A 22386-nucleotide genomic window follows, 5' to 3' on the forward strand; every position below is an offset into this window, starting at 1 on the left:
GCGTCACGTTTAGGATCCTAAATTCCGTGATTTCGAAAGAAGCAAGAGTTCGAACCTCTTAGCCCACATTCTTTTTTTTTTTTCCTTCCCTGCTAAAATCGTCTCCTGTGGAAGCAACAGTCCAAAAATAGCACTGGACATTGCAGCATGTCCAGCTCAGACCCTAACGCATTAGCCCCGACTACAGAAGGTGCAATGGCAGTACCTGGCTCGAACATTTACTGCAATTGCTAACAAGTAAAGATCTCAGGTAATCAGTAATCTGAAAATTGGGGCCGGCCTCTGCGGTCCACCATATATTGTAACATTTATTATTGTCCACAGCTTTAAATTTTTCCATTGAATTTTAGGGTCAGTCTTTTAACTAACCAAGATTGTTTACGAACTAGCGCCCAATACTGGTCTATTGTGACTGAATTGCTTTCGTTTAGACGCCGTAGGCAGTACATTCCTCTCAATTCACCATTTTTGGCTGTTGAACATTCGAAATCAATCGAGGGCAACTCACTCATTATCACCCAACCATGGGCCACAACCAAAACACCCCGGATTTAACACATCCGGATCAGCAACCCACCACCATCCAAACCTCAGGCAATAAGCCCAGAACCATCCATGTGGCACACAGACGCTCGCCTAGCGAGTTGACCACTCTGATGCGTAAGTCTTGCTTTTCTCTTCTCTCAGATTCGTTACTAACCATTGCTAGTGGAGCAATTCAATCTCCAACGTCAGCTGGAGATCGTTCAGGCTCAGCAGCAGCAGATTCTCCAGCAACAGCAACAGCAGCAATATAATCAGCCGGCTAGCTATGCCCAACCTGGTTTTAGCTTCCCGGGTGCCTCCATGCCTCCTCCTGCAAACCCGCCAAGACACAACAGAAGAGCATCGGGTAACAACAATTACGACCATGACCAGTCCTACAACGCAAGAGGTCACAGAAGAGCCCAATCTTCGGTTGCTTCTGGTGCATATCAGAATTACAATAAACAGGATAACAGACAGCATGCATTGGGGCACAATAGAAGACATTCTCTTGGCGTTTCTGAAGCAAAAAGGGCCGCTGCCGAAGCTCAGGCTCAAAGATCCGGTCTTCCAGTCAAGCCGGAGTCTTCAGCTCCCAACTTCAAATTTCCTCCAGAATCCGACGATGACTCAGGATTCCAAAGACAAGGCGGTCATTACAGATCCAGATCAAGTGTCTCGCCTCAGAGATCATTTCAATTCCCTCCAAGAGACAACTCACAAACTCTTCTTCCACCTTCCGGCAATTACGGCCACGAGAGAAGGCAATCTGGAAATTACGGCTTTAGAACAGCTCCATCTGATATCAACGCCAATTGGAGAAAACAACAACAGCCTGTTCCCTCCCAGTCGTCGTTATCTGGATTTGAACCTCCTTCGTTCCAACCAGGTCACCGTGTGAGATCATCCTACGGTGGATCCGTGTCGTCCATTGCTCAGTTCAACCAGTCCCAGAACGGTCAGCAAAGAAAATCTCTCTTCGCGCCATACCTCCCACAGAGCTCCCTTCCGGATCTCATTAACGAGGGAAGATTGGTCACAGGTGTCTTGAGAGTGAACAAGAAAAACAGATCGGACGCTTATGTGTCTACAGATGGCCTATTGGACTCTGATATATTTATCTGTGGATCTAAAGATAGAAACAGAGCCTTAGAGGGAGATTTAGTTGCTGTGGAGCTTCTGGTTGTTGACGAAGTTTGGTCTTCCAAACGTGAAAAAGAGGAGAAAAAGCGGAGAAAAGATAATGTCAGTGCCCAGGCTGATGTTGCTGACGATTTCCACAATGATGCTAGCACCACTTACTCTTCCTCTACATCCTCAAGTGCTGCAGCAGATTCTTCTCAAGGTACCGAAACTCCACCTTCAACACAGTCATCTAATGGGCTTGGCCGTAGCTCAGGGTCACTAAACAGAAGAGGATCTTTAAAGCAGCGTCCACCCCAGAAGAAGAATGACGATGTTGAAGTTGAAGGTCAATCGTTACTTCTTGTTGAAGAGGAGGAAATTAGTGATGACTGCAAACCTTTATATGCAGGTCACGTTGTGGCTGTTGTTGACAGAATTCCTGGACAATTGTTCTCCGGAACTTTGGGGCTGTTGAGACCATCCCAAGCCGCAAAAGAAAAGGACAGTAAAGATAAAGACGACCAAAAATCGTCTAATCCACGCCCAAAAATCGTGTGGTTCAAACCTACTGATAAGAAGGTGCCATTGATTGCTATTCCTACCGAACAAGTCCCAAGAGACTTTGTTCAAAACCACGAAAAATATGCCGATCAGGTGTTCATTGCTTCCATTAAGAGATGGCCAATCACATCTCTCCACCCATTCGGTACCCTTGTTTCGCAGCTGGGACCGATGAACGATCCTCAAATTGAGATCGATTCAATTCTCAGAGACAACAATTTCCTGTGCGATGAATATCCTGACGACGAAGAAAAATATTTGCAGGAGTTGCCAGATACAAAATTGGCTCTCGATAACGAACACAGAAGAACTTTTGAAGACGAATATGTGATTGCGTTCACACAGACCGGTTCTTTCTGCGACCACGCATTCCATGTGAAAATAGTCTCCGACACCAAGATCCAGCTTGGTGTCCACATTCTGGATGTGGCACATTATATCAAGCAAGGGTCCGGACTTGATAAAAGATCCAAAAAGAGATCTCACTCCGTGTTCCTTCCTCAGAAGTGCGTCCACTTGTTCCCAGGAAAAGTTAACGAGTTCTTGTCTTTCAAGGAAGGCAGGACTGGACTTGCTCTTTCCGTCGTTTTTGAGATCGACTCCACCACTTTCGATATTGACGATGTCTGGATGGGGGAGTCTGTGGTGACCCCGAAACAGAAAGTTGACTATGGTACCATGGATGAGATCATCAGTAAGTCTTCTACGAACGCCAAGGAGGGCGCTAATGCAACATCAGGATACATCAGCACTCTTTCCTTGATTGCTCAAGGACTGAGAAGAAGACGTTTGAACAATCCGAAACTTGGATTGGAGCCAGTGCTGCCACTGTTAGAGCAGCTTGACGATGAGAAAGTGAAGCTGTCTCTCAACATATACGATGTCAGCACTTCTACCACTGTGATTGACGAGCTCTTCCACAATGTGAACGCTGCTGTTGCACAGAGAATTCATGCCGTGCTTGGAGACAGAGCTTTGTTGAGAAAGTATGCCATTCCTACGCTGGCCAAGTTTGAAAATTACAACAAAAAGGCCTCCAACCTTGGTGTGGAGCTCGACACCACGAACGCTGCGTCTTTCCAGAATTCGTTGCTCCAAATTGAAGACCCTGTCAAGAGAACAGCCATTGAGACGATTCTGATCAAGTCGATGCCAAGAGGCAAATACGTGATTGCAGGTAAGACCGATGCCGACAGCTTGAACCACTATCTGTTTAATCTTCCGGTTTACACGCACTTCACGGCTCCTTTGAGAAGATACGCCGACATCATTGTGCACAGACAGCTGAAGGCCGTTTTGAGCGGCGATGTTCAAGAGTACAAGGAGACGTTGGAGTCTCTCAAGATGAACAGCGATTACTGTAATTTCAAAAAAGACTGTGCCAAGGCCGCCCAAGAGCAAGCCATCCATCTACTTCTTTGCCAAACCATTAACGAAATGAGTGTTTCCACCGGACAGATCCTTACCATGGGAACCGTGATACAGGTTTACGAGTCGTCTTTCGACGTGTTGTTGCCGGACTTTGGAATTGAGAAGCGTGTGCACGGCGACCAGCTGCCTCTCAGAAAGGCCGAGTTCGACAGAACAGAGCGTGTCCTCGAACTCCACTGGGAGCCTGGCGTCGACTCGGCCACGTTTGTTCCAGACGACGAGAAAGAGCCGTTCTCGTACAGAGCCTCGATCAAGAACAAATATCGTTCGCCAGCCAGCACTGCTGCCAAGTCCCAGAGCAAACAGGTGCTTGAGAGCGGCAACATGATCTCGGACGAGCTGACCCAGAAACTGGCCAACATGAGCCTGTCTGCGCCGCAGCTTGCAGTTCCGTCCGAATCTACCCCAGAGAAGGACGTTTCCGACGAGCTTACCCCCCACGATGCTGCTTTGACCCCGTACCTGCAACATTGCATCACCAGAGTCGATAACGACAATTACATCCAGGAGATCAGAGAACTAAAGCAAGTGCCTATTCTGCTGAGATCCGAGGTTGGAATGGCTCTTCCGTGTCTGACTGTGCGGACACTGAACCCATTCGCTGGTGTCATGAAAGAGTAGTTCTCACCCGTTTATTAATGAGCCGTATACCTTTATATCAAATTCCATATTTTATTAGTACAAATGCCCTATTTGGTCATCAGGCTGTTGAAGAGTCCTTTTGTCGTGAGGTTCTTCGAAGACATCACCGGGTGGCCGTGTGCTGCTCGTTCATGCTCCACACGGTCGTCCACCGCAAACGAAACGTCGTATTGATTCTCTGCGTCGAAATTGAGGTTCTCGTCCAAACTGCGCTCAATCAAATACTTGAGCGAGTTGAACCAGATGTTGTGGCGTTTCTGCGATTGACAGGTGATCTTGATGGATCTTTCCGTCGAATGGACAATGATGCTCTTGTGGAACAGTCCTGGAGGCAGCGGGTTGCTGTCGTCGACAGACTCCACGCTCGAGATGGCCAGGGCACGGATCTTGTTCTCTGACGGGTCACCAAGAATAGGATTGGTAGCAGACCAGTACAAGGTGAGACTGTATGGATGGATCCAGAAGTACCTCTCGTGTCTCGTCTCGGAAAGAGAAGACAATGGTCCCAGTTTGCGGTAGTACTTGAACAAATACTCTCCAATGATGGTTTGGGTAATTGCTGCAATCATCTCCTGGTTCGAGAAGCCCAGAGAGGCCGATGTGTGTAGAGACGTCTTGGTAGCATGGCGTGCAAGATTGATTTGGGCCGGCGGAGTCTTGACCACCTCTGCTGAGAAAACGCTTGGCTCGTCTCCTTCTCCACCAACGTGTTTCTCCAATCCCTCAATCTCTGTCTTGTGGTTCTTGTACCAGCCATGGCTCCGGATCAGCTTGTTGTAGTACGTGGACGGAAGCACAACAACGTTGGACTCGTCCACGGTTCGCGAAACTGTGGTAGCAATGAATTTCGACTCGGGAATCAGCATGTATCCCTTCTCCTTGGATAGCTGCCTCAAATCTGTCTTTGGCTCCTCGTCCTCGGGAACGAGCTTTAGCTTCAGCTCAGCGGCCTTGTTGGCCAGGTCTTGCGAACTTATTGGACGTTTCTTCAAGGATTCAATCTCAGACGAGCTCAGCAGTTTCAGGCCCAGTCGCGATGCAGATTTTTGAACGTCGCTTTTGTTAGGAGCAGCCTTAGGATCAACAACCTCAACACCAAGGTTCTTGGCCAGTTCGCGCAGTTTGGTGGTATCCACCTTGGCCTCCTTTGGTCGTTGCAGTTGTTCCAGCTTCGATGGCTCTATCGTTTCCAGTCCAAGGTTCTTGGCGATCTTCTTCAACTTGTCTACGTCGGTAGCAGATTTATCACCGGACTTGCTGTCCCATGGTAAAACCACAAATCCGAGCTCGGATGCACGTCTTTCAAGATCAGCTTTGCTAACAACGGAAGTCTCGAGCTTCTCGGAAGCGTCTTCGTAGACAGACTCCCGTTTAGCTTTCAAAGCGTCCACTTCTGATTTTGTCAGACAAACCAGTCCGTTCTTGGTGATCACGGATTTAGCTGCACCAAGCGAAATAGATGCGCGTTTCGAGGCATCCAGTTGTCCCTTCATATCCTTCACCTGCCTTGAGGAATCCTGAAGCGCTTTGTCTTTAGATTTCAGCTCATTGTCCTTATCAGAAAGCTGTTTCTGAACTTGCTCCAGCTGAGCTTCCAGCTTTTGCTTGTCGGCAACAGGAATTGCAATCAGACTATGCTTTGACGCCTGGGACTTCACGTATCCAGCAGTTTGCGTTTTCTTGATTTTCTCAGTCTTTTCCTGAACCTCTGCTTTCAACTTCGTGACCTCCTTGACCAGAGAATCGAGTTTCTCCAGCTGCTTCTGCGTCTTATTATTCTGATCCACCGGAATCAAAACGTGCCCAGATTTTTCAGCAGCACTAATGAGGTACTGAGTATCTGGTGATTGAAGCTCTGACTGGAGCTGCTTGTTTTTGGATTCAAGCTCTTTCAATCTTGGAGCAAGCTCCGCAACCTGGTCGCTCGTGCTCTTGAGCTTGCCGTACTCGTTTTGGTCCACGAGCACAAGAGACTGTTGCTTAGCAAACTCAGTCAATTGCGACTTGGATGGTCTGGATAACTTCTTCGCCTCGCCAGCACCCAAAACAGTCAGACCTGCAACTGCGGCCAATTTCGAAACGTACTCGTGCGAAGGCTTAGAAGACTTTTCTTTGTGCGAGACCAGCTCTTCGTGCTCTTTGCTCTCCAATAAAACATGGTCGTTCTTCTTTGCAATTTTTCTGCAATCATCGAGAGTTGGTTCAACCTTCTTGGCCTTAAATTCTTTCTCGTTCAGCAAATGATAGCCAGCATCTCTGGCTTTCTGTGTGAGATATGAAACAGAAGGGGACTCGTATGAGGTTGTAATCTTAGATTGTTGGTCAGCCAAAGATCTCAACTCATTCACCGAACTATTGATATGCTGAGGGCCTGACCTCTTCATCTTCTCAACTGTCTCCTCGAATTGGGGTCCAAAGATTTCTATGGTTTCCAGTAATCCATCGTAGTCGCCCTTCTTCAAGGCAACCATGCCAGACTTCTCCACTCGCTCCATCAGCTCCACGGATGTGAGAGATCTCTTTGACGAAACGAGAATGCTCTCATAGGAAGACTTGGACAACACCACCAGTCCCCTGTCTGCGCATCTCTTCTTCAGAGACTCGACTGTCTCTGCGGACTCCAGTGCTTTCTGTTTTCTTGGAGAAACGTTTACACCATTCGAAGAGGATTTTGCAACCAAAATCTCGTACTCGTTGACTGGCAATGCCTTGTATCCTAATTTGGTCAGCTTGTTGGAGAGGAATGTGATTGTAGGGTTATCCACTGTTTGTTGCAATGAGCGCAAAGTGGAAGCCGCGATTTCCACAGTTCCATCTGTGACAGAAGGGCCATTTCGTTTGGTAGGGCTGCCAAGATCAGCCCCGCGTTTCACAGGGCTACTGCGAGGCGTACTCAGCGATTTGATCGACTCATTCTCGGCAGTGGTTAGGAGGACAAGGTTGTGTTTTCCAGCAAGTTCTTTGATGTAGGACACGTCTGGAGAATCCAGCTTTGTTTGTGCAGCCTGTAAAGATTTCTTGAGTGAATTGATATTTTGTTCGTGCTCTTTGCTCTTGGACTCTAAATCGGCTTTCAACTTGCCAAGCTCAGTTTCGGCCGAGTCGGCCTTATCAGCCTTCGATTCCAGCACTTTGTATTCGAGCAGAGGAAGTATTTTCAAGCTTGAGTCTTTCAGCTTTGACTCGTCAATTTCCTCGTAGTTGCTTCTCTTCACCATTTGTTCGTAGTCTTTCTTGGAAACGGGAACCAAATCATACTCTAAGCATTTCGTCTTCAGCTGCTCGATTGGAGAGTGAACGTTCTTATCGTTAGGAAGAGCAACAATATCGAATCCGGTTGAAACGTCGATGATGGGTTTATTTGGAGATTTTTCTGTCAAAGCTGGAACCAATCTCATACCATGCTGAGACGCATAGTTCTCAAGGTACCTAATTTGGGAAGTTTCCATTTCGTCGTACTCGTCAGAAAGGTTGCCAAGTTCTTCTCCCAGAACCTGCATGTTGGAATATTCTGAGTCCTTCGGAGCGATCTCGGAACTTTTATCGTAGTCCTCCCAACCAACAGACTCTGCTGCAGACAGTCTTTTGCTTGGAGTCTTAAAGACCGCGGATTTGGGCGAGTCACCCGCAAGTTTTCTTTCCAAAGTGTCTCTTTCTGCTTTGGTTTTCACCAGGTTCTGTTTGAGCTTGGAGATGGTCTTTTGCGCTTTCTGAAGACTGGATGCAAGGGTTTCTGATTCTAATCGAGAGTTGTTGTGAACTTGGCGCACTGGAGACAACGATGGATCCATGAACGAGGACTCGTCGAAGGTATCATGTTCGAGATTCTCGTTATTGACTGGAGGCAAAGACACGCGTTTCGGTTCTTTGGTGGACAAGTTTTGAACTTTTTGGTGAAGATCATCGTTTTCGTCGTTCAGCTCGGAATTACGTTGTTTCAACTCCTTGATAGTGTTGTTCAACTGCAAAATCTTGGAAGCAGTTTGCTTTTCGTTGATTAATGAATTTTCCTGTGCTGCTTCCAATTGAGATTTCAGAGTCTCCAACTCTGAATCTTTGGACGCTTTATCTTTGGACGATTTTTCATACAGCTGTTGGTATTTCACAGCGTTTTCACGCAGAGTTCTGATCTCTGTTTCTAGTTCCCAGATCTTGTCACCAGATGTTTGCTCTTTCTCGCCCAACTTCTTGCTAAGAACCTGAAGGTTGCTCAATTGCTTAGTGGACTGATTATATTTCTCCTCGAGCTCTGAGAGCTGTGTTTTCAATTGCTGGTTTTCGTGATTTAAACGACGCGACTCAATCAGCAGGCCATCACTGAGATCACTCAGGAAATCGACTCCCGACAACGGACGTGCTCCCGAGTTCAAACTGTCACGCTAAAAATTAGCACTAAACGGATAAATGAAACTTACCTTCGAACGGGTGGTGGCAGGGTCCTGAGACGACTGCGACTGATCAGATTTCTTCCCCAGCCGCTGCTGAAAGTCCTTGAACTGGGACTTAAGCTCGCCGGCGGAAGATTTACCTTTGGACGTATCTTTCTTCGACATATCCGATTCCGATCCAGATGTTTTGTTTAGTTAAAAAATCACACTTGATCGGAAATCGAAAGGGAAGCGGAAGAAAAAACCTTGCACCGCAATAATTTGTCAACATTAAGCTAAATGGTAAGTTGGATGGCAATCGGTGACTAACTGGCAGCTGAAACTCAAAAAACTGCAAAAGGAACAGGCAACAAAGACTGTGTCGCAGTCTGTGTCTGTGGCATATATTCGTGCCAAAAAAGATCTACAGGAATACGAAGAAATACCAGGTATTAGTATCAAGTACGATGAAAAAAACCCAATGAGAATCGACCTGACGGTCCGGCCTAATGAAGGGCTTTATCAAGGGGGTGTGTTCAAATTTATCTGTGAAGTTCCAGAGGACTATCCGAACAGGGCTCCGGAATTCAAGTGTCTGCCTAAAATCTACCACCCTAATATCGACCTTGAAGGTCATGTGTGTCTCAACATTCTACGAAACGACTGGAAGCCAACGCTGACTTTACAACTTGTATTTGCCGGCATTTTGCATTTGTTTTTACAGCCAAACGCAAACGATCCTCTCAATAAAGATGCAGCAAACGACTTATCTAAATACCCTGCGCAATTCAAACGACATGTGCTAAACGCAATGGCGGGCGGATACGTTGAGAACGAAAAGTTCGATAAAGTGGCGGATTACATAGATAGAAGGTATTTATAAGGTATATTCATTGAAAGCGCAATATATTCATCAAAAATCTCATCATAGAGGAATGTCGTACATAGTTAAGGGCATGGAATCATTCGTCGATTTCGCCAGCAGTCATGTAACCGTGTCCGCTAACGGAGCCACCTCCAGAAACCAGCGGAGTGAAGCCATGGTGGGCAGAGATATGGTTGTGGTAAGAAGGATGAGCGTCTTCAGCGTTCTTAATGATTGTCATGGAATCGTGTTCGACAAGGCCGGCCCCGCCGTTGTTGCTGACAGTTTGCTTCACCTCAGGGCTTTTTTGGTAGTCCTTTTGGTTGTACATGTCAAAGTAAGAGTATTGTGGCTTGGTGTATGAGGCGAACGATTTGGTGGGGATAGTAGAACCTTGCATCTTAACAAAACATCTAGAAGCGGTATTGAGCTTGAGGATAGATTGAGCGGTCATAGTTGTTTGTTCAAGAAGAAATGGGGTGCTTATATATTAAAGATTATGTACTCCGGCAATTTCGCAACGGGGATACGGGGCGTGCGCCCCGTGCAGCCGAATTGTTGTCAAAAAAAAATTGTGTCATTTCCTGTACCCCGGATACATTTTTTAATCGTGTTTCCTAATCGGGAAGGAGACTCGGGAAAATGGTAATGCTAAAGGAATCTTGTGGAACTGTCGAGCAATCTGAATGGCTCGTCTCCCTTCCTAAATTCAATAGGGTTCTCCGAAAAATACGACTCACGCCACGCTTCCATGGTTTCCGAGTCAAAGGGTCCGTGTATTTCCGTATCTCCCAACCATCTGTACTCCCATAATGGAACCTGTTCCTCTAAACTATCTGTTTCATCATCTCTTTTGCGTTTGCGCTCATACACAGCAGATGAAGACAGCTTTCGGCACAGCTCTTCACGTGTCAAGTCGTACACCCCATTAAACCGAGTTTCCAGCACTTCAACGGAATCCATCACCCGTGCAATCTGTGCGCGAGCTTGTTTTTCCGGTGTTGATTGGCCCTGTTTCTTGAAATTCTTGGCTTCACCATTTAGCCGTTGGAGCAGCTCCATTATAGATTCCGTTTTTTCTGTCAATTCCACAATTGCCATTATCGCCTCATCCAGGTCCGCACCGCCCAGACGGTCCCGTTTGGCCTTGTGTTGTCTTTTCCTCTCAGCCTCCTGCTGAGCCTGTGCCAGCTGTGCTTTTTTGATATCTTCTTTATTCACGTCATCGAGCCACTCCTCGTCCTCGCTCACTTCCTCCTTTCTGACATAGTTGCCGTTTTCGTCAAACACCCCTTCATCCATCTCCTGTTTTAAATTGAAAGCCTCTATTTTCACTCCCTCGGAGCTCTTTCCGTCCTCCGACTCCGATCCGGACTCGACCTCCAACTCCTCCTCGAATTTCGCCATATCCATCGTCTTGCCGGACTCTGTCTCGCTCTCAGAGTCCGACCCGTAGACGTCGGTCTTCACCTTTCTGGTTCGACGTCGTTTATTAAATTCGGACATAAATAATTTAAAAAAATATTCGCACATGCCGTCCGAACAAAAAGACATCGACTTCGACTCCGTTCTCAACCTTGAAAGCCAGTACTACCACGAAGGGTTTCTCGAAGGACAGTTGGAAGGCGCTAAACAGCAATTTGTTGAGGGAAAACAGCTCGGAATCCAAACGGGATTCCAACGGTTTTTGGTTATCGGATATTACAAGAAACTCGTTGCTCTGTGGATCACGCAGACAAAACAGAAACTACAACAAGGTGTCACTACCGATGACTCGGGGAAACCAAGAGATTACGAGAAAATACTGAAAAGCCTTACTGATCTTCAAATGCTAATAGATACACTTTTCGAAAACGGCTTGGCACGCACAACCAACAGCGACATGGACATCCAGACGTACGAGAGCGTCTCCAAACGGGTTCGTGCCAAGCTGAGGTCGCTGTTGCCAATCTTCAACCAAAATTATAACGCGATCGAAGACCTCTCGTTGAAAATCGGAGGCTCTGTTCAGACAGAGCAGCAGGACGAATGGTGATTCGTTCACTCCATGAGGAAATTCTCAATGCTGAAATCTACCTCTTCCGCAAACTTCTTAATCACACTCCAGTTCACATTACACTTCCATTTTGTTCCTCCGCCAATAGTGTCGCCCAACTTGAGCTTCATGATGGCTTTCAACGTAGAAAGAGTGGCCAGCTCCGACATGAGCTCGATGTCATTTGCCAGCTTCTCGCCGCGGTTCTCGTCGTATATGGCATGCAGAATAGCAAGCAGTCGCTCGATAGTGAACGCCTGCGGTGACAACATTCTTGCCGATAACTGCTGGCTCTGCTTGCCGCTTTTCCGCTTGGAATGACGCACTTTTCGGTTCGCACGAGCCTCTCTCTGTTTGGAAAACAGGATCAGGTCGTACTTTGGGTCGTTGTACGACGCCAAATATGCTGCTATCAAGATATACTTTGTTTTCGTTGGCAGATCGCTGGACGCGATATCCTCGGTTGCTAGCTCATCTGCGAGACCAAACTCGCTTTGCAGTAGAGCTTTTTTGTTTTGGTAAGTAGTGAGAACGTCATTCACTCCGTTTTGGATTCGGCCCATGCTAGCAACAGGAGTTATGAAAGTTGGCCATAGTTTCGTCAACACAGGAACCATCAGTCCAATGTCTGTCCCGAAATACGACGAATAGGTGTCTAGGATGACGTCGATGAATTGCCGTGCAAACTGCTTGAACTGCGCTTGCTCTATGCTAATAGTATCTGTGTATCTGAACTGTCTCGTTAGTATATCTTTGATTTGGTCCAATTTGTACGACGAAAACGTAACCAGGGGTAATGCAAGGGTTTGGATCCCAACAGAGTCGGCTCTGTTCACCACATATACAAACGAGTAGCGATTCAACATTGGGCTCTGTTCGTGTACTCTGGATAGAGCAAAGCAGAACTCGGACGAGTTTTCGTTGGGTAACAGTCGTTCGACGCGGTCTAATAGAAACACTATTGGTTTCCGCTCTTCATCTGGATGGTTTGACTCGTTGATATGCTCGATTCGTTTCAAAACATCGACAAACGTTCCTAATCCATCACACTTGTACACCAATTCGGCCTCATTCTGCGACGAAATCCCCAAAAGTCTGATCAATCCACGCAATATAGCATGGAGAATCGCCTTGCGAGTGAGGCAGTGCTCGCATTGGATCTCCAGGAACCGGATCTGGCCATCCTGCTCCAGCTGTTTGAAATATTGACGAAGGGTGTATGTTTTCCCCGACGAGGTGGGCCCCTCCACGAGCATCGACGGAGCCATAAATCCATCCCATGGACGCACATACGTGGCAAGCAGATCCAGCTGCTCCGATCGATATCGGCAATTTGTCTTGGTGACACTTAACGAGTCCATAAATTTATTCAAATATTAATTTTCAGGTCGCGATAATAATCGGCTAGCCGGTCATATCTTTTGGGGATGACTAGATTTGCATATATAAGCCACCTACAAATCCTGTTTGAAAAACCATTCAGATCTCTATAAATTCCACCACGGCCGTCCAAGTTGGTCCGAACAGCCAATCACTCGCTTAATTACCAACTAGTGCAGAGTTACTCCACCACAAAAAAAATTGTCGCACCAAAAATAATTTTCTAATTATTATGTCGTACTCTCGCTTGCCACCTCCTTCGTACAGTGCGTTTCCCGAGGAACCACCTGAATACGAATACACGTTCGAGAAACCCAAAGAACCTGTTGAGTCGGAAAAATTTGAGGAATCGTTTGAAATTGCAGCCCCAAAATACAATGATAAGCCCTTTACAGCACTCTTTCTCGCAACCGTGGGCCTGTTTTTGTTGCTTGCCTTCAAGTCCATCAACAGCATTTTGTCAAATAAGTCGATAGGCGTTCAAGAGATTGTCATTTCCAAGTCTTCAAGTTTTTCAGCTATCGTTCCGCTCCTGTTTACCGTGTTCACCATCCCAATTGTGAGCTCCATGGCTATGCTCTATTTTGTGTGGGCCATGCCGGTGCTATTCGTGGTTTTGGGATACTTCATGCTTCCCATCACCGCTTTTGGACTCTCAATCACACTGGTGCTTTACGGAAAGCCAGGACCCGCCGTTTTCCTTGCTCTTGGTGGCCTCTTCCAATTATGGTACCTCTTCCGCATCCGCAGAAACATCAGCTTCACCGGCCTCGTTTTCCGCATTATTATTGAGACCATGTTCCAATATCCTTCCACGATTCTCGTTTCGTGCATAAGCTCGCTGCTATCGGGTATTGTTGGACTCACTTACCTTATCCTGGCTTCTATCATAGCCTTTGATCGGTTGAAGAGAGACGACGCCAATTGTCCTCATGACAGCGACGGGAACGATGTTTGTGTCTCCAACACAACTCTTGCGATCAATCTGTTCACCTTGTTCACCGGTTACTTTGTTTTCGAAGTGATTGAGAACCTCACTCACGTCACAATTAGTGGAATTTACGGTTCGTGGTATTTCTTCCACGCATCTGCCGTGAAACCATTAAACCCAGCTTGGGGCTCGTTCAAAAGAGCCATAACCTACTCGTTTGGAAGTATCTGCTTTGGATCCCTGATCGTCTCCGTCACAAGAACTATTCGCGCAGCCATCACCATGATGAAGGAAAAAGTGCAAGACAGACAATTCAACAGAGACGAAGGGGAAGGTAATGGAGCAATCATGTGCGCTTTGATCTGTATTTTCTCCATTTTCGAGTGGATTGCCGATCAGGCAGAGTTTTGGATCAAATGGTTCAATAAGTTCGCCTACTCGTACCTTGCGCTGTACGGAAAAGATTATCTTTCTTCTGCCAGAGATACTTACGAACTATTGAGATTTAGAGGACTTTTGGTTTTGGTTACTGATTGTTTGGTTGAGTCTACAATCACTCTGTGTTCGATCCTGATTGCTCTACTGAGTGGTGGAATTTTCTATTTCATCTACGAAGGAACTCAGCTTTTCCAAGAGATGTCTCCTGCTGCACTGACTTTCTGCTTTATTTTGCAGCTACTTCTTGGACTCTTCATCACCAAGGTAACGCTCAATTCAGTCAACTCTGGCTTTATCACTTTCCTGATTGCTCTGAGTATCAATCCAGAAGTGTTTGAACAGACTTATCACGATTATTACGTCAAGCTCACAAACTTTTACCCTGAAATCAGTCACACGCTCAAGACTCCGTTTCCAGAAACTGTGTAAAAAATAATATAAATTATTCGACATGGAGAAGTTCAACGATTGGAGAGATAAGGGAACGGGGATTTCACCGTTTATGCCAATTCCGCCTCCAAATAGCTCTGTGGTTGTCAAGTATATTGCTGGCCCTGTTTTTGCGCTTTTGAAACTAGGCCCGGCTGTAGTGCTTGGACTCCTGTTGACAATCACCTGGCCAGTCAGTTTTCTCTTCAAACCGCTCCTGCGTCTATTTCTACTTTTAATATTCAACGTATCCGAGGTAGAGTTCACCGCTGATGGTGTAAAACGTTCAAACACCAAACAGATCAACGCAAAACGTCCGAAAAACGGCCAGATTGTATTTGTCAACTTTTCTTCTCCACTGGACAGTTTGGTGCTATTTCTGTCCAGCACAAGCAGCTCAACTGTGTTTCTGTTTGCAGACAGCAAGGGAAACTTAAGACAACTTTCCGGACTGATAGATTCGTTCAAATTTGCTCTTAGTCAACCAATCATCTATCCTGCCTCAGATAAAGGCATTAGCGATTTGTCCAAATACAAGAGCAAAGTGGTGTTCATATTTGCCGAGGGAACAACCAGCAACAACAGAGGAGTTCTGGCGTTCCCAGACATTGATTTCACAAGCATAGTTGCCAAGAAGGACAGTTTCCACTTTAGAGCCGTGAGTATCAAGAGTACCCCATCATCTTTAATTTCGACGCCGATCCCACAATCTTTGAGCTCGTTCATGTATGGGTTGCTTTCGCATCTCAGTTACGACGTTAAATATAAACTGAAAGTGTTTGACTTGCCAGATCTCAAGCCTGCTACCATTAGAGAAAAACTGTCCAATTTCGGCACTTTGAAGCTCACCGGACAGGACCTGGACATCAATAAAAAGCTGTCGTTTATCACAACATACAACAAGGTCAACAAGCGACTATAGTATAAGTAATCCTTAAATATCTATTTAGTAAGACCTGGCTTAGGAAATGAAAACTGTCCGGATGGATACTTTAGAACCGCAGCATTAGTGTAATCGCTTCTCACATTTCCACCAGATCTGCTAACACGGAAATACAGGTTCTGGTCTTGAGAGGAGTCTGAACTTAGGATGAGCTGGCTCAGTATCTTGTTTTCCGCAGCCAAGGTCTCTAAACTAACGGAAGTGTTTGGGCCGTTGTACCATTCGATATCGTTGATCAACAACGAAAACTGACTCAGCTTGTCGTGCGGAGAAATGAACTCACCATTAACCATTGTTGGAGTGTTTGTCTCCTGGACTTTCCACGAAATCGATGTGTTGGAGTGTTCGTAGCCAATAAAGGTGGGTGGTTTAATTTCACCTGTTGGATCGGCTCTTCTTAGTGATCTATCCGTCTCTTCTATCGAGGCAAGCCCCCATCTAGCTACTCCGTTAACCAAAAGTCCCAGTAGAACTCCTTGGAAAAGCATAGCTGTCAGACCTTTGGTGTTGGTTCCAGGTAGAAGTAGCATGGCCAGGATGTAGTGGTGGATCCGGAGATTGAGTCCTGCTAGATTTCCAAGCACAACCAACGCGACAATAAATCCAACATACAACCGCAAATACTCTCTGAACTTGCCCGCTTTCCACAAATGATAAGCCTGCACAACGGCTCCACAAACAATTGTCACCACAATTCCCAGGGTAGCAAATATCGATCCGGGCTGGGTAAGAATATCGGTGATTGTTAGACGGTCGACAGGGAGTCTATCGAAAGTGACATTGTTGAGTATTCCGACCCAGAAAAGTGGGTACCAGATAAGAGTTTTGCAGATTGGAGACGATGGGTAGCTCAGAGTGGTTTTGCAAGCGATTTTCCAAAAAACGTAGAGAATAAAGCACAATGGTAGCAGACGCTGGAAACCCAAGGAAATAAGGGTAGCCAACGACTCCGGGTCTTGAGCTTTCACCACCATTGGAGGATCAAACGTGAGGATGATTGTCCAGAACCCGCTGATACAGACCGTCCAAAACGCAAGAGCACCACTATTTGATAAGAACATCACCGGGAACCCCAGCAGAATGTTGATCAATGCGACCAGGACTCTTGGATCAAAGCAGTTGTGACATTTAGGAAGCTGCACAAACTCAAACGAGGCAGGGAAGAACCCATTAAAGCCAACAGACCCGTCCCTGGACGGGAACTCTGATTGTGCGCCAACAAATTTGATTCTTGCACAACCTCCAAAGTAAGGCGACACAACGCCTGCATGGATTGCAGCACCGCAAGGGAATGAGTCTGCGCGATACGGATATGAAAGCGAACCGTTGACAGGGAAGTTGAGTCTTCCTCCACCGATGGTGAAATCTCTGTATTTGATATTTTGATCTCCGACCGAGATCGAAGAGTATGCGATGGATTCGGAGTCGCACAAAGCCGGACAACGAACATAAACCTCACGGTCCTCGAACGGAGCACATTTTTTCCCGTTTAGTCCACACTGGGCGTTTTTGCCTCTCCAGATGGAGCTTTCCTGCCGACAGGAGATACTGATAACGTCGAGCGATTTGCCGGAAACCTCGTCTTCCCAGGTCGGCTGTTCGGTCAGGTATGGGGCAAGGGCCTGCTGGAGAATGAAGAGCCAGAATGTATAGTAGAGCAAAATGAACGGAAGTTTGATCTTTGCCGGGAAAGGAGCCGATATCCTTTGGGGAAACGACTCGAATTGCTGAATGTAGGCACTTTTGAACTGGACCGGATCGTCGCGGGGGACAATCGGGCCGTTCCAAAGTCGGTATAGAAAGGATTTTAATTTGGACCTTGAAGGGTCCAGGCCCAGCGAGGTGCCCAAGTCCGAAAACTGGCTATTTTGCTCCGCAGAGTCCCGAGAGCTGTTTGAGCGGGACTTGGCAATTGGATGGAGCTCGATATCATCCGATATGGCGAACGCGGATTCGGAAGAGCTCATTAGGTACGAAAACACCTAGAGCAATAAATTCAAGATGCAGAATACTGATCGGTACTTTATACAGACCATCTGAAAAATGTCTGCACAGCCCGTGAAAAAGAAAGATGCAGGGACCTAGGCCAGAAGACAGAAAATGAGCCCCATCAGAGGGTTAGATTTGAGTGCCTGTTTTGCCATGGCAACAGGATGGTGAACTACTCGAAATTTTGCAAAACTACGTGGAATTTCTGCCCCAGTCTAAAGTCTATTGTTACGTATGCCCAGCATGTGGTTTATTTAAAAAATTTGAACGAGTGACTGATTTGAATAATTGTCAAATATTTTTCGCTTAAAATCTTTTCAATGAGCGCAGTTGCTGAGAACCAAAACGATAACGATCTGCTCACTTTCAAAAGACAGAAATCCCCATCTCCAATGAGCGAAGAATACGACGACTTGAGAATCGCAGACTACGAGCCTTTGGTTCCTCCTGCTTTGTTGCAGCAGGAAGTCCCAGGAACTAAGGAATCTTTCGCTGCTGTCGTCAAGGGCAGAAAAGCCGCTGGCGCTGTGATCAAGCAGCAAGACGATAGACTTTTGGTTGTTGTTGGACCATGCTCTTTGCATGACCCGGTTGCTGCCATGGACTACTGCAGACGTCTGAAGAAGCTCTCCGACGAGCTTTCTGACGATCTTGTTGTGATCATGCGTGCCTACCTCGAAAAGCCTCGTACTACCGTTGGCTGGAAGGGTCTGATCAACGATCCAGACCTCGACACAACCTTCAACATCAACAAAGGTTTGAAGATTTCGAGAAAATTGTTTGTGGATCTCACCAACGAAGGTATGCCTATTGGTTCCGAGATGCTCGATACCATCTCGCCGCAGTTCCTGAGCGATTTGCTGTCATTTGGTGCTATTGGTGCTCGGACCACCGAGTCTCAGCTCCACAGAGAGCTTGCTTCTGGTCTGTCCTTCCCTATTGGTTTCAAGAATGGAACTGACGGTTCTTTGGACGTGGCTATCGATGCTATCCAGGCCGCTTCGTCGCCCCACCACTTCATGGGTGTTACCAAGCACGGACTCGCTGCCATCACCACCACCAAGGGTAACGACAACTGTTTCATCATCTTGAGAGGAGGTAAGAAAGGAACGAATTACGACGAGGCCTCTGTTGCTGAGGCCAAGTCCAAGCTTCCTGCCGGAGGCGTTATGATGGTCGATTGCTCGCACGGAAACTCCAACAAGGACTACAGAAACCAGCCAAAGGTCTCGAAGGAGGTGGCCAGACAGGTTGCTAACGGAGAGGACAAGATCATCGGTGTCATGATCGAGTCTCACATCAACGAGGGTAAACAGAGCATCCCAGCAAACAAAGAACAGCTCAAGTACGGTGTTTCTGTGACCGACGGATGCGTTTCCTGGGAAACCACCGTCCAAATGCTCACTGAGCTCGCCGAGGCCGTTAGAACTCGTCGTGCACGTAAATAGATTTTGCACGACCAATATATATAAATTTTCAAAAATACAGTTAGTCATTTCTTTGAAGCACACGATCTTGTCATGACCAAGGAGGTTGTTCACGTGATAGACCTTGAAAGCGGGAACTTGCGTTCGCTCCAGAATGCCATCGAGTATTTGGGGTATGAGGTCGAGTTTATCAAGCACCCTCTGGATGGTTCTTTAATGCATGCACAGAAGCTGATTTTGCCTGGTGTCGGTAACTTTGGCCACTTTGTCCGCGAATTCCACGCCCGTGGGTTTGTCGAACCACTGAAAGAGTACATCAGTAGCGGAAGACCGCTTATGGGTATTTGTGTGGGACTGCAGACGTTTTTCAACACTTCTGAAGAGAGTCCAGATATTAAAGGACTCGGGCTTTTAAACCACGATCTGACCAGATTCGACGACTCCGACAAGTCTGTGCCGGAGATTGGCTGGAACTGTGTTGAGACAACCGTCGCCGACCCAAACACCCTCTTCAGCATGGATCCAGGGTCCAGATTTTACTTTGTTCATTCCTACGCAGGTATCGTCAGTTCTGAGGATATCCAACGTCTTGAGAAAGACGGCTGGGATCTTGCAACCGCCGTGTATGGATCGCAAAGATTTATCGCTGCTATCGTGAAGGACAACATTTTCGCTACACAGTTCCACCCAGAGAAGTCGGGGCTTGCTGGACTTAGACTGATTGACTCGTTTCTGAAGCAGCAGAAATTCACTAAGATCGTTAATAAGGCTATGAGCGATGTTGAAAAAACGCCAACAGGACTTACTCGGCGTATTATTGCCTGTCTGGACGTCAGAAGCAACGACAAGGGAGATTTGGTGGTCACAAAGGGTGACCAGTACGACGTGAGAGAAAAGACAGACGGTGGAGACGTCAGAAATCTTGGAAAGCCTGTGGAAATGGCCGAAAAGTACTACAGACAGGGAGCAGACGAGGTTACGTTCTTGAACATCACGTCTTTCAGAAACTCACCTGTTCGTGACGCTCCAATGCTGGAGGTTCTGAGACTTGCTGCCAAGACCTGTTTTGTGCCGCTGACCGTTGGAGGAGGAATCAAGGACGTTGTGGATCCAGATGGATCTCAAATCTCTGCTCTGGAGGTGGCCACGCTCTACTTCCGTGCTGGAGCAGACAAAGTTTCGATTGGTTCTGACGCCGTGAGCGCAGCCGAGAAGTTCATTGCTTCCGGCGGACAAAAGTCCGGCACTACCCCAATAGAGACCATTTCCAAAGCGTACGGTATCCAGGCTGTGGTGATTTCGGTTGATCCTAAACGGAAATACGTTTCCGACCCGGCAGACTGCAAGTACAAGTGCATCGAGACCAAGATTCCGGGTCCTAACGGCGAGAAGTACTGCTACTACCAGGTCACCTCGCAGGGAGGACGCAAAACTCATGAGCTTGGTGCTTACGAGCTGTGCCAGGCTTGTGAAAAGCTGGGAGCAGGAGAGATCTTGCTCAACTGTATCGACAAGGACGGAAGCAACTCGGGCTACGACTTCGAGCTGATCTCTCAGATCAAGGGAGCGGTTTCGATCCCAGTGATTGCCTCCAGTGGTGCAGGAAATCCAGAACATTTCGAGCAGGTGTTCAAGAACACAACCGTCGACGCTGCTTTGGGAGCAGGTATGTTCCACCGTGGAGAATACACCGTGAAACAGGTCAAGGACTACATGAATGACCACGGATTGTTGGTGCGACTAGACGAGGGAATGGAATAAAAGACTAATGAATAACAATTGTAAAATACAGTATATAATACATCTATTCCAAAGACTCTTCAAAGTCCTCGATTTTTTCTGTTCTTTCCTCGGCCTGTTCCTCAGTCAGCTTGACACCGGCACTGACACTGAACTGACCACCGCAGCCGACCTGAACAATGTCGTGGTCTCGCGTAGCGGTGTTGTTGATTCTGGTGGGTTTTGAAACGTCCTCGTCCAGATTACCAAGTCCCAAGGCGTAAGTATCGGCAAAACCCCAGGAGAAAGCAATACCATCTTGGGTCAGCGCGACCGAGTGGTGCGAGCCGGCTGCCACAGCTTTGCATTTTGGAAGAGTGGTCAGCTTGGTAGGAACAGGAAGCGATCTAATGTTGCCATGGCCGTCGACAATAACGTCGTCCTTTGGCAGTTTTTCCTTTTCGATACCGATCTCCTTCATGTCGAATCTTCCGAATGTGAACACTTCGCCAGAGGAAGACAATGCCAAAGAGTGATGTTCTCCTCCGGTGATGTAGATGATGTCCTTACCGGTCAAGTCTTCGATCTCTGTTGGCTTGGACACAACAGCTCCGTCTTCGATGTCGACCTTGATACCACACTGGCCGTACTGGTTGAGTCCCCAACTCAACACTTTGCCGTCAACGGTGATGGCAAACGAGTGGAACTCTCCAGATCCAACAAACTTAACGTTCTTCAAGCCAAATGAACGAGGCTCCAACGAAGTCATTCTTGTTCTTTCGAGGATCTTTCTTCCCAGTTGGAACTGCTGTCCATTTCCCCAAGCGTAGACAATTCCCTTGATGTCGAGACCCAAAAGGTGGTCTTTTCCTGCAGCCAGTTGGACAATGTTCTCGAAATTAGGAATCTTGACAGGGGTCTTTTGGATCTTGATGTCCTTGTTAAATCCGAGAATACCCTCGTTACATCTGAAAGTTCCCCATGCGTACACTTCTCCGGTTTCGTAAAGCACTGCAGAAAGGTTATCTGTGGCAGCCAACTGCACAATTTTTTTGTCGGAAGGGAGACCTTCAACAAGAGCAGGCGTGGACTCCAGAGCGTTCAGGTCGCCATCTTCGTCGTCACTTTCGGCGTCTGCATCTCTCAGCTGCTCGGCGCCCGCTTTTGAGGTGTCTCTTCCCAAAACCCCCGAGTCGTTGGTTCCCCAAGACCAGAGCTGATTTTTGTGATCAAGAGCAAGAACATGCATTCCACCCACAGTGAAATCAACGATACCTACCTCTTCTTTCTTCAGCAATGGGTTCAATCTTGGACGCTTGACTTCCTTAGTACTGGCGGCCGGACCCAGACCCAGTTCGCACATCGATCCCGAACCCCACACAAAAACATCAAGCAGATCGGTTTTCTGAGAAGGGATAGAGTTGATCGACTTCAGCTTGGACGCTCTGATCGACTGGAACGACGGAGAGTTCTTTGCTCTTTTTGCGTGGATCGGCTCTTCGGAAAGGGCCCGTTTCTTTCCATTGGAATGATTTTCAGCAGATCTCTTAAGGCCCACCATTTTGTTAAAAACACAAGG

General features: G+C 47.1%; 16 protein-coding genes across 16 annotated transcripts; 9 read left to right on the forward strand and 7 right to left on the reverse strand.

Annotated features, from left to right (window-relative positions):
- Positions 1 to 147: 147 nt before the first annotated feature.
- On the forward strand, positions 148 to 5643 carry OGAPHI_007369 (uncharacterized protein; the record flags this gene model as incomplete). The annotated part of the gene is made up of 4 exons (XM_046208757.1): positions 148 to 201; positions 742 to 4194; positions 4555 to 4799; positions 5445 to 5643. 4 exons carry the CDS (start codon positions 148 to 150, stop codon positions 5641 to 5643), a joined length of 3951 nt encoding a protein of 1316 aa, XP_046057875.1.
- Positions 4332 to 8837, reverse strand: OGAPHI_007370 (uncharacterized protein; the record flags this gene model as incomplete). Its single annotated transcript, XM_046208758.1, has 2 exons — positions 4332 to 8483; positions 8700 to 8837. 2 exons carry the CDS (start codon positions 8835 to 8837, stop codon positions 4332 to 4334), a joined length of 4290 nt encoding a protein of 1429 aa, XP_046057876.1.
- A 114-nt stretch (positions 8838 to 8951) lies between these two features.
- On the forward strand, positions 8952 to 9534 carry OGAPHI_007371 (uncharacterized protein; the record flags this gene model as incomplete). Its single annotated transcript, XM_046208760.1, has 2 exons — positions 8952 to 8954; positions 9019 to 9534. 2 exons carry the CDS (start codon positions 8952 to 8954, stop codon positions 9532 to 9534), a joined length of 519 nt encoding a protein of 172 aa, XP_046057877.1.
- Positions 9535 to 9613: 79 nt separating this feature from the next.
- Positions 9614 to 9970, reverse strand: OGAPHI_007372 (uncharacterized protein; the record flags this gene model as incomplete). Its single annotated transcript, XM_046208761.1, has 1 exon — positions 9614 to 9970. The coding sequence occupies one exon, from the start codon at positions 9968 to 9970 to the stop codon at positions 9614 to 9616; it is 357 nt and encodes a 118-aa protein (XP_046057878.1).
- Positions 9971 to 10167: 197 nt separating this feature from the next.
- OGAPHI_007373 (uncharacterized protein) lies at positions 10168 to 11070 on the reverse strand (the record flags this gene model as incomplete). The annotated part of the gene is made up of 1 exon (XM_046208762.1): positions 10168 to 11070. One exon carries the CDS (start codon positions 11068 to 11070, stop codon positions 10168 to 10170), a length of 903 nt encoding a protein of 300 aa, XP_046057879.1.
- OGAPHI_007374 (uncharacterized protein) lies at positions 11048 to 11551 on the forward strand (the record flags this gene model as incomplete). Its single annotated transcript, XM_046208763.1, has 1 exon — positions 11048 to 11551. The coding sequence occupies one exon, from the start codon at positions 11048 to 11050 to the stop codon at positions 11549 to 11551; it is 504 nt and encodes a 167-aa protein (XP_046057880.1).
- A 5-nt stretch (positions 11552 to 11556) lies between these two features.
- OGAPHI_007375 (uncharacterized protein) lies at positions 11557 to 12912 on the reverse strand (the record flags this gene model as incomplete). The annotated part of the gene is made up of 1 exon (XM_046208764.1): positions 11557 to 12912. One exon carries the CDS (start codon positions 12910 to 12912, stop codon positions 11557 to 11559), a length of 1356 nt encoding a protein of 451 aa, XP_046057881.1.
- A 251-nt stretch (positions 12913 to 13163) lies between these two features.
- Positions 13164 to 14729, forward strand: OGAPHI_007376 (uncharacterized protein; the record flags this gene model as incomplete). Its single annotated transcript, XM_046208765.1, has 1 exon — positions 13164 to 14729. The coding sequence occupies one exon, from the start codon at positions 13164 to 13166 to the stop codon at positions 14727 to 14729; it is 1566 nt and encodes a 521-aa protein (XP_046057882.1).
- A 22-nt stretch (positions 14730 to 14751) lies between these two features.
- OGAPHI_007377 (uncharacterized protein) lies at positions 14752 to 15651 on the forward strand (the record flags this gene model as incomplete). The annotated part of the gene is made up of 1 exon (XM_046208766.1): positions 14752 to 15651. The coding sequence occupies one exon, from the start codon at positions 14752 to 14754 to the stop codon at positions 15649 to 15651; it is 900 nt and encodes a 299-aa protein (XP_046057883.1).
- Positions 15652 to 15671: 20 nt separating this feature from the next.
- On the reverse strand, positions 15672 to 17639 carry OGAPHI_007378 (uncharacterized protein; the record flags this gene model as incomplete). Its single annotated transcript, XM_046208767.1, has 1 exon — positions 15672 to 17639. One exon carries the CDS (start codon positions 17637 to 17639, stop codon positions 15672 to 15674), a length of 1968 nt encoding a protein of 655 aa, XP_046057884.1.
- OGAPHI_007379 (uncharacterized protein) lies at positions 17194 to 17658 on the forward strand (the record flags this gene model as incomplete). The annotated part of the gene is made up of 2 exons (XM_046208768.1): positions 17194 to 17279; positions 17472 to 17658. The coding sequence occupies 2 exons, from the start codon at positions 17194 to 17196 to the stop codon at positions 17656 to 17658; spliced, it is 273 nt and encodes a 90-aa protein (XP_046057885.1).
- A 323-nt stretch (positions 17659 to 17981) lies between these two features.
- On the forward strand, positions 17982 to 19109 carry OGAPHI_007380 (uncharacterized protein; the record flags this gene model as incomplete). Its single annotated transcript, XM_046208769.1, has 1 exon — positions 17982 to 19109. One exon carries the CDS (start codon positions 17982 to 17984, stop codon positions 19107 to 19109), a length of 1128 nt encoding a protein of 375 aa, XP_046057886.1.
- Positions 18525 to 19157, reverse strand: OGAPHI_007381 (uncharacterized protein; the record flags this gene model as incomplete). Its single annotated transcript, XM_046208771.1, has 1 exon — positions 18525 to 19157. One exon carries the CDS (start codon positions 19155 to 19157, stop codon positions 18525 to 18527), a length of 633 nt encoding a protein of 210 aa, XP_046057887.1.
- Positions 19158 to 19181: 24 nt separating this feature from the next.
- On the forward strand, positions 19182 to 20849 carry OGAPHI_007382 (uncharacterized protein; the record flags this gene model as incomplete). Its single annotated transcript, XM_046208772.1, has 1 exon — positions 19182 to 20849. One exon carries the CDS (start codon positions 19182 to 19184, stop codon positions 20847 to 20849), a length of 1668 nt encoding a protein of 555 aa, XP_046057888.1.
- A 43-nt stretch (positions 20850 to 20892) lies between these two features.
- Positions 20893 to 22368, reverse strand: OGAPHI_007383 (uncharacterized protein; the record flags this gene model as incomplete). Its single annotated transcript, XM_046208773.1, has 1 exon — positions 20893 to 22368. One exon carries the CDS (start codon positions 22366 to 22368, stop codon positions 20893 to 20895), a length of 1476 nt encoding a protein of 491 aa, XP_046057889.1.
- Positions 21226 to 21555, forward strand: OGAPHI_007384 (uncharacterized protein; the record flags this gene model as incomplete). Its single annotated transcript, XM_046208774.1, has 1 exon — positions 21226 to 21555. The coding sequence occupies one exon, from the start codon at positions 21226 to 21228 to the stop codon at positions 21553 to 21555; it is 330 nt and encodes a 109-aa protein (XP_046057890.1).
- Positions 22369 to 22386: the final 18 nt, after the last annotated feature.

The sequence above is a fragment of the Ogataea philodendri genome (assembly GCF_020536065.1).
Source record: "Ogataea philodendri strain CBS6075 chromosome Unknown scaffold12, whole genome shotgun sequence".
In the NCBI taxonomy this organism is placed as follows: domain Eukaryota; kingdom Fungi; phylum Ascomycota; class Pichiomycetes; order Pichiales; family Pichiaceae; genus Ogataea; species Ogataea philodendri.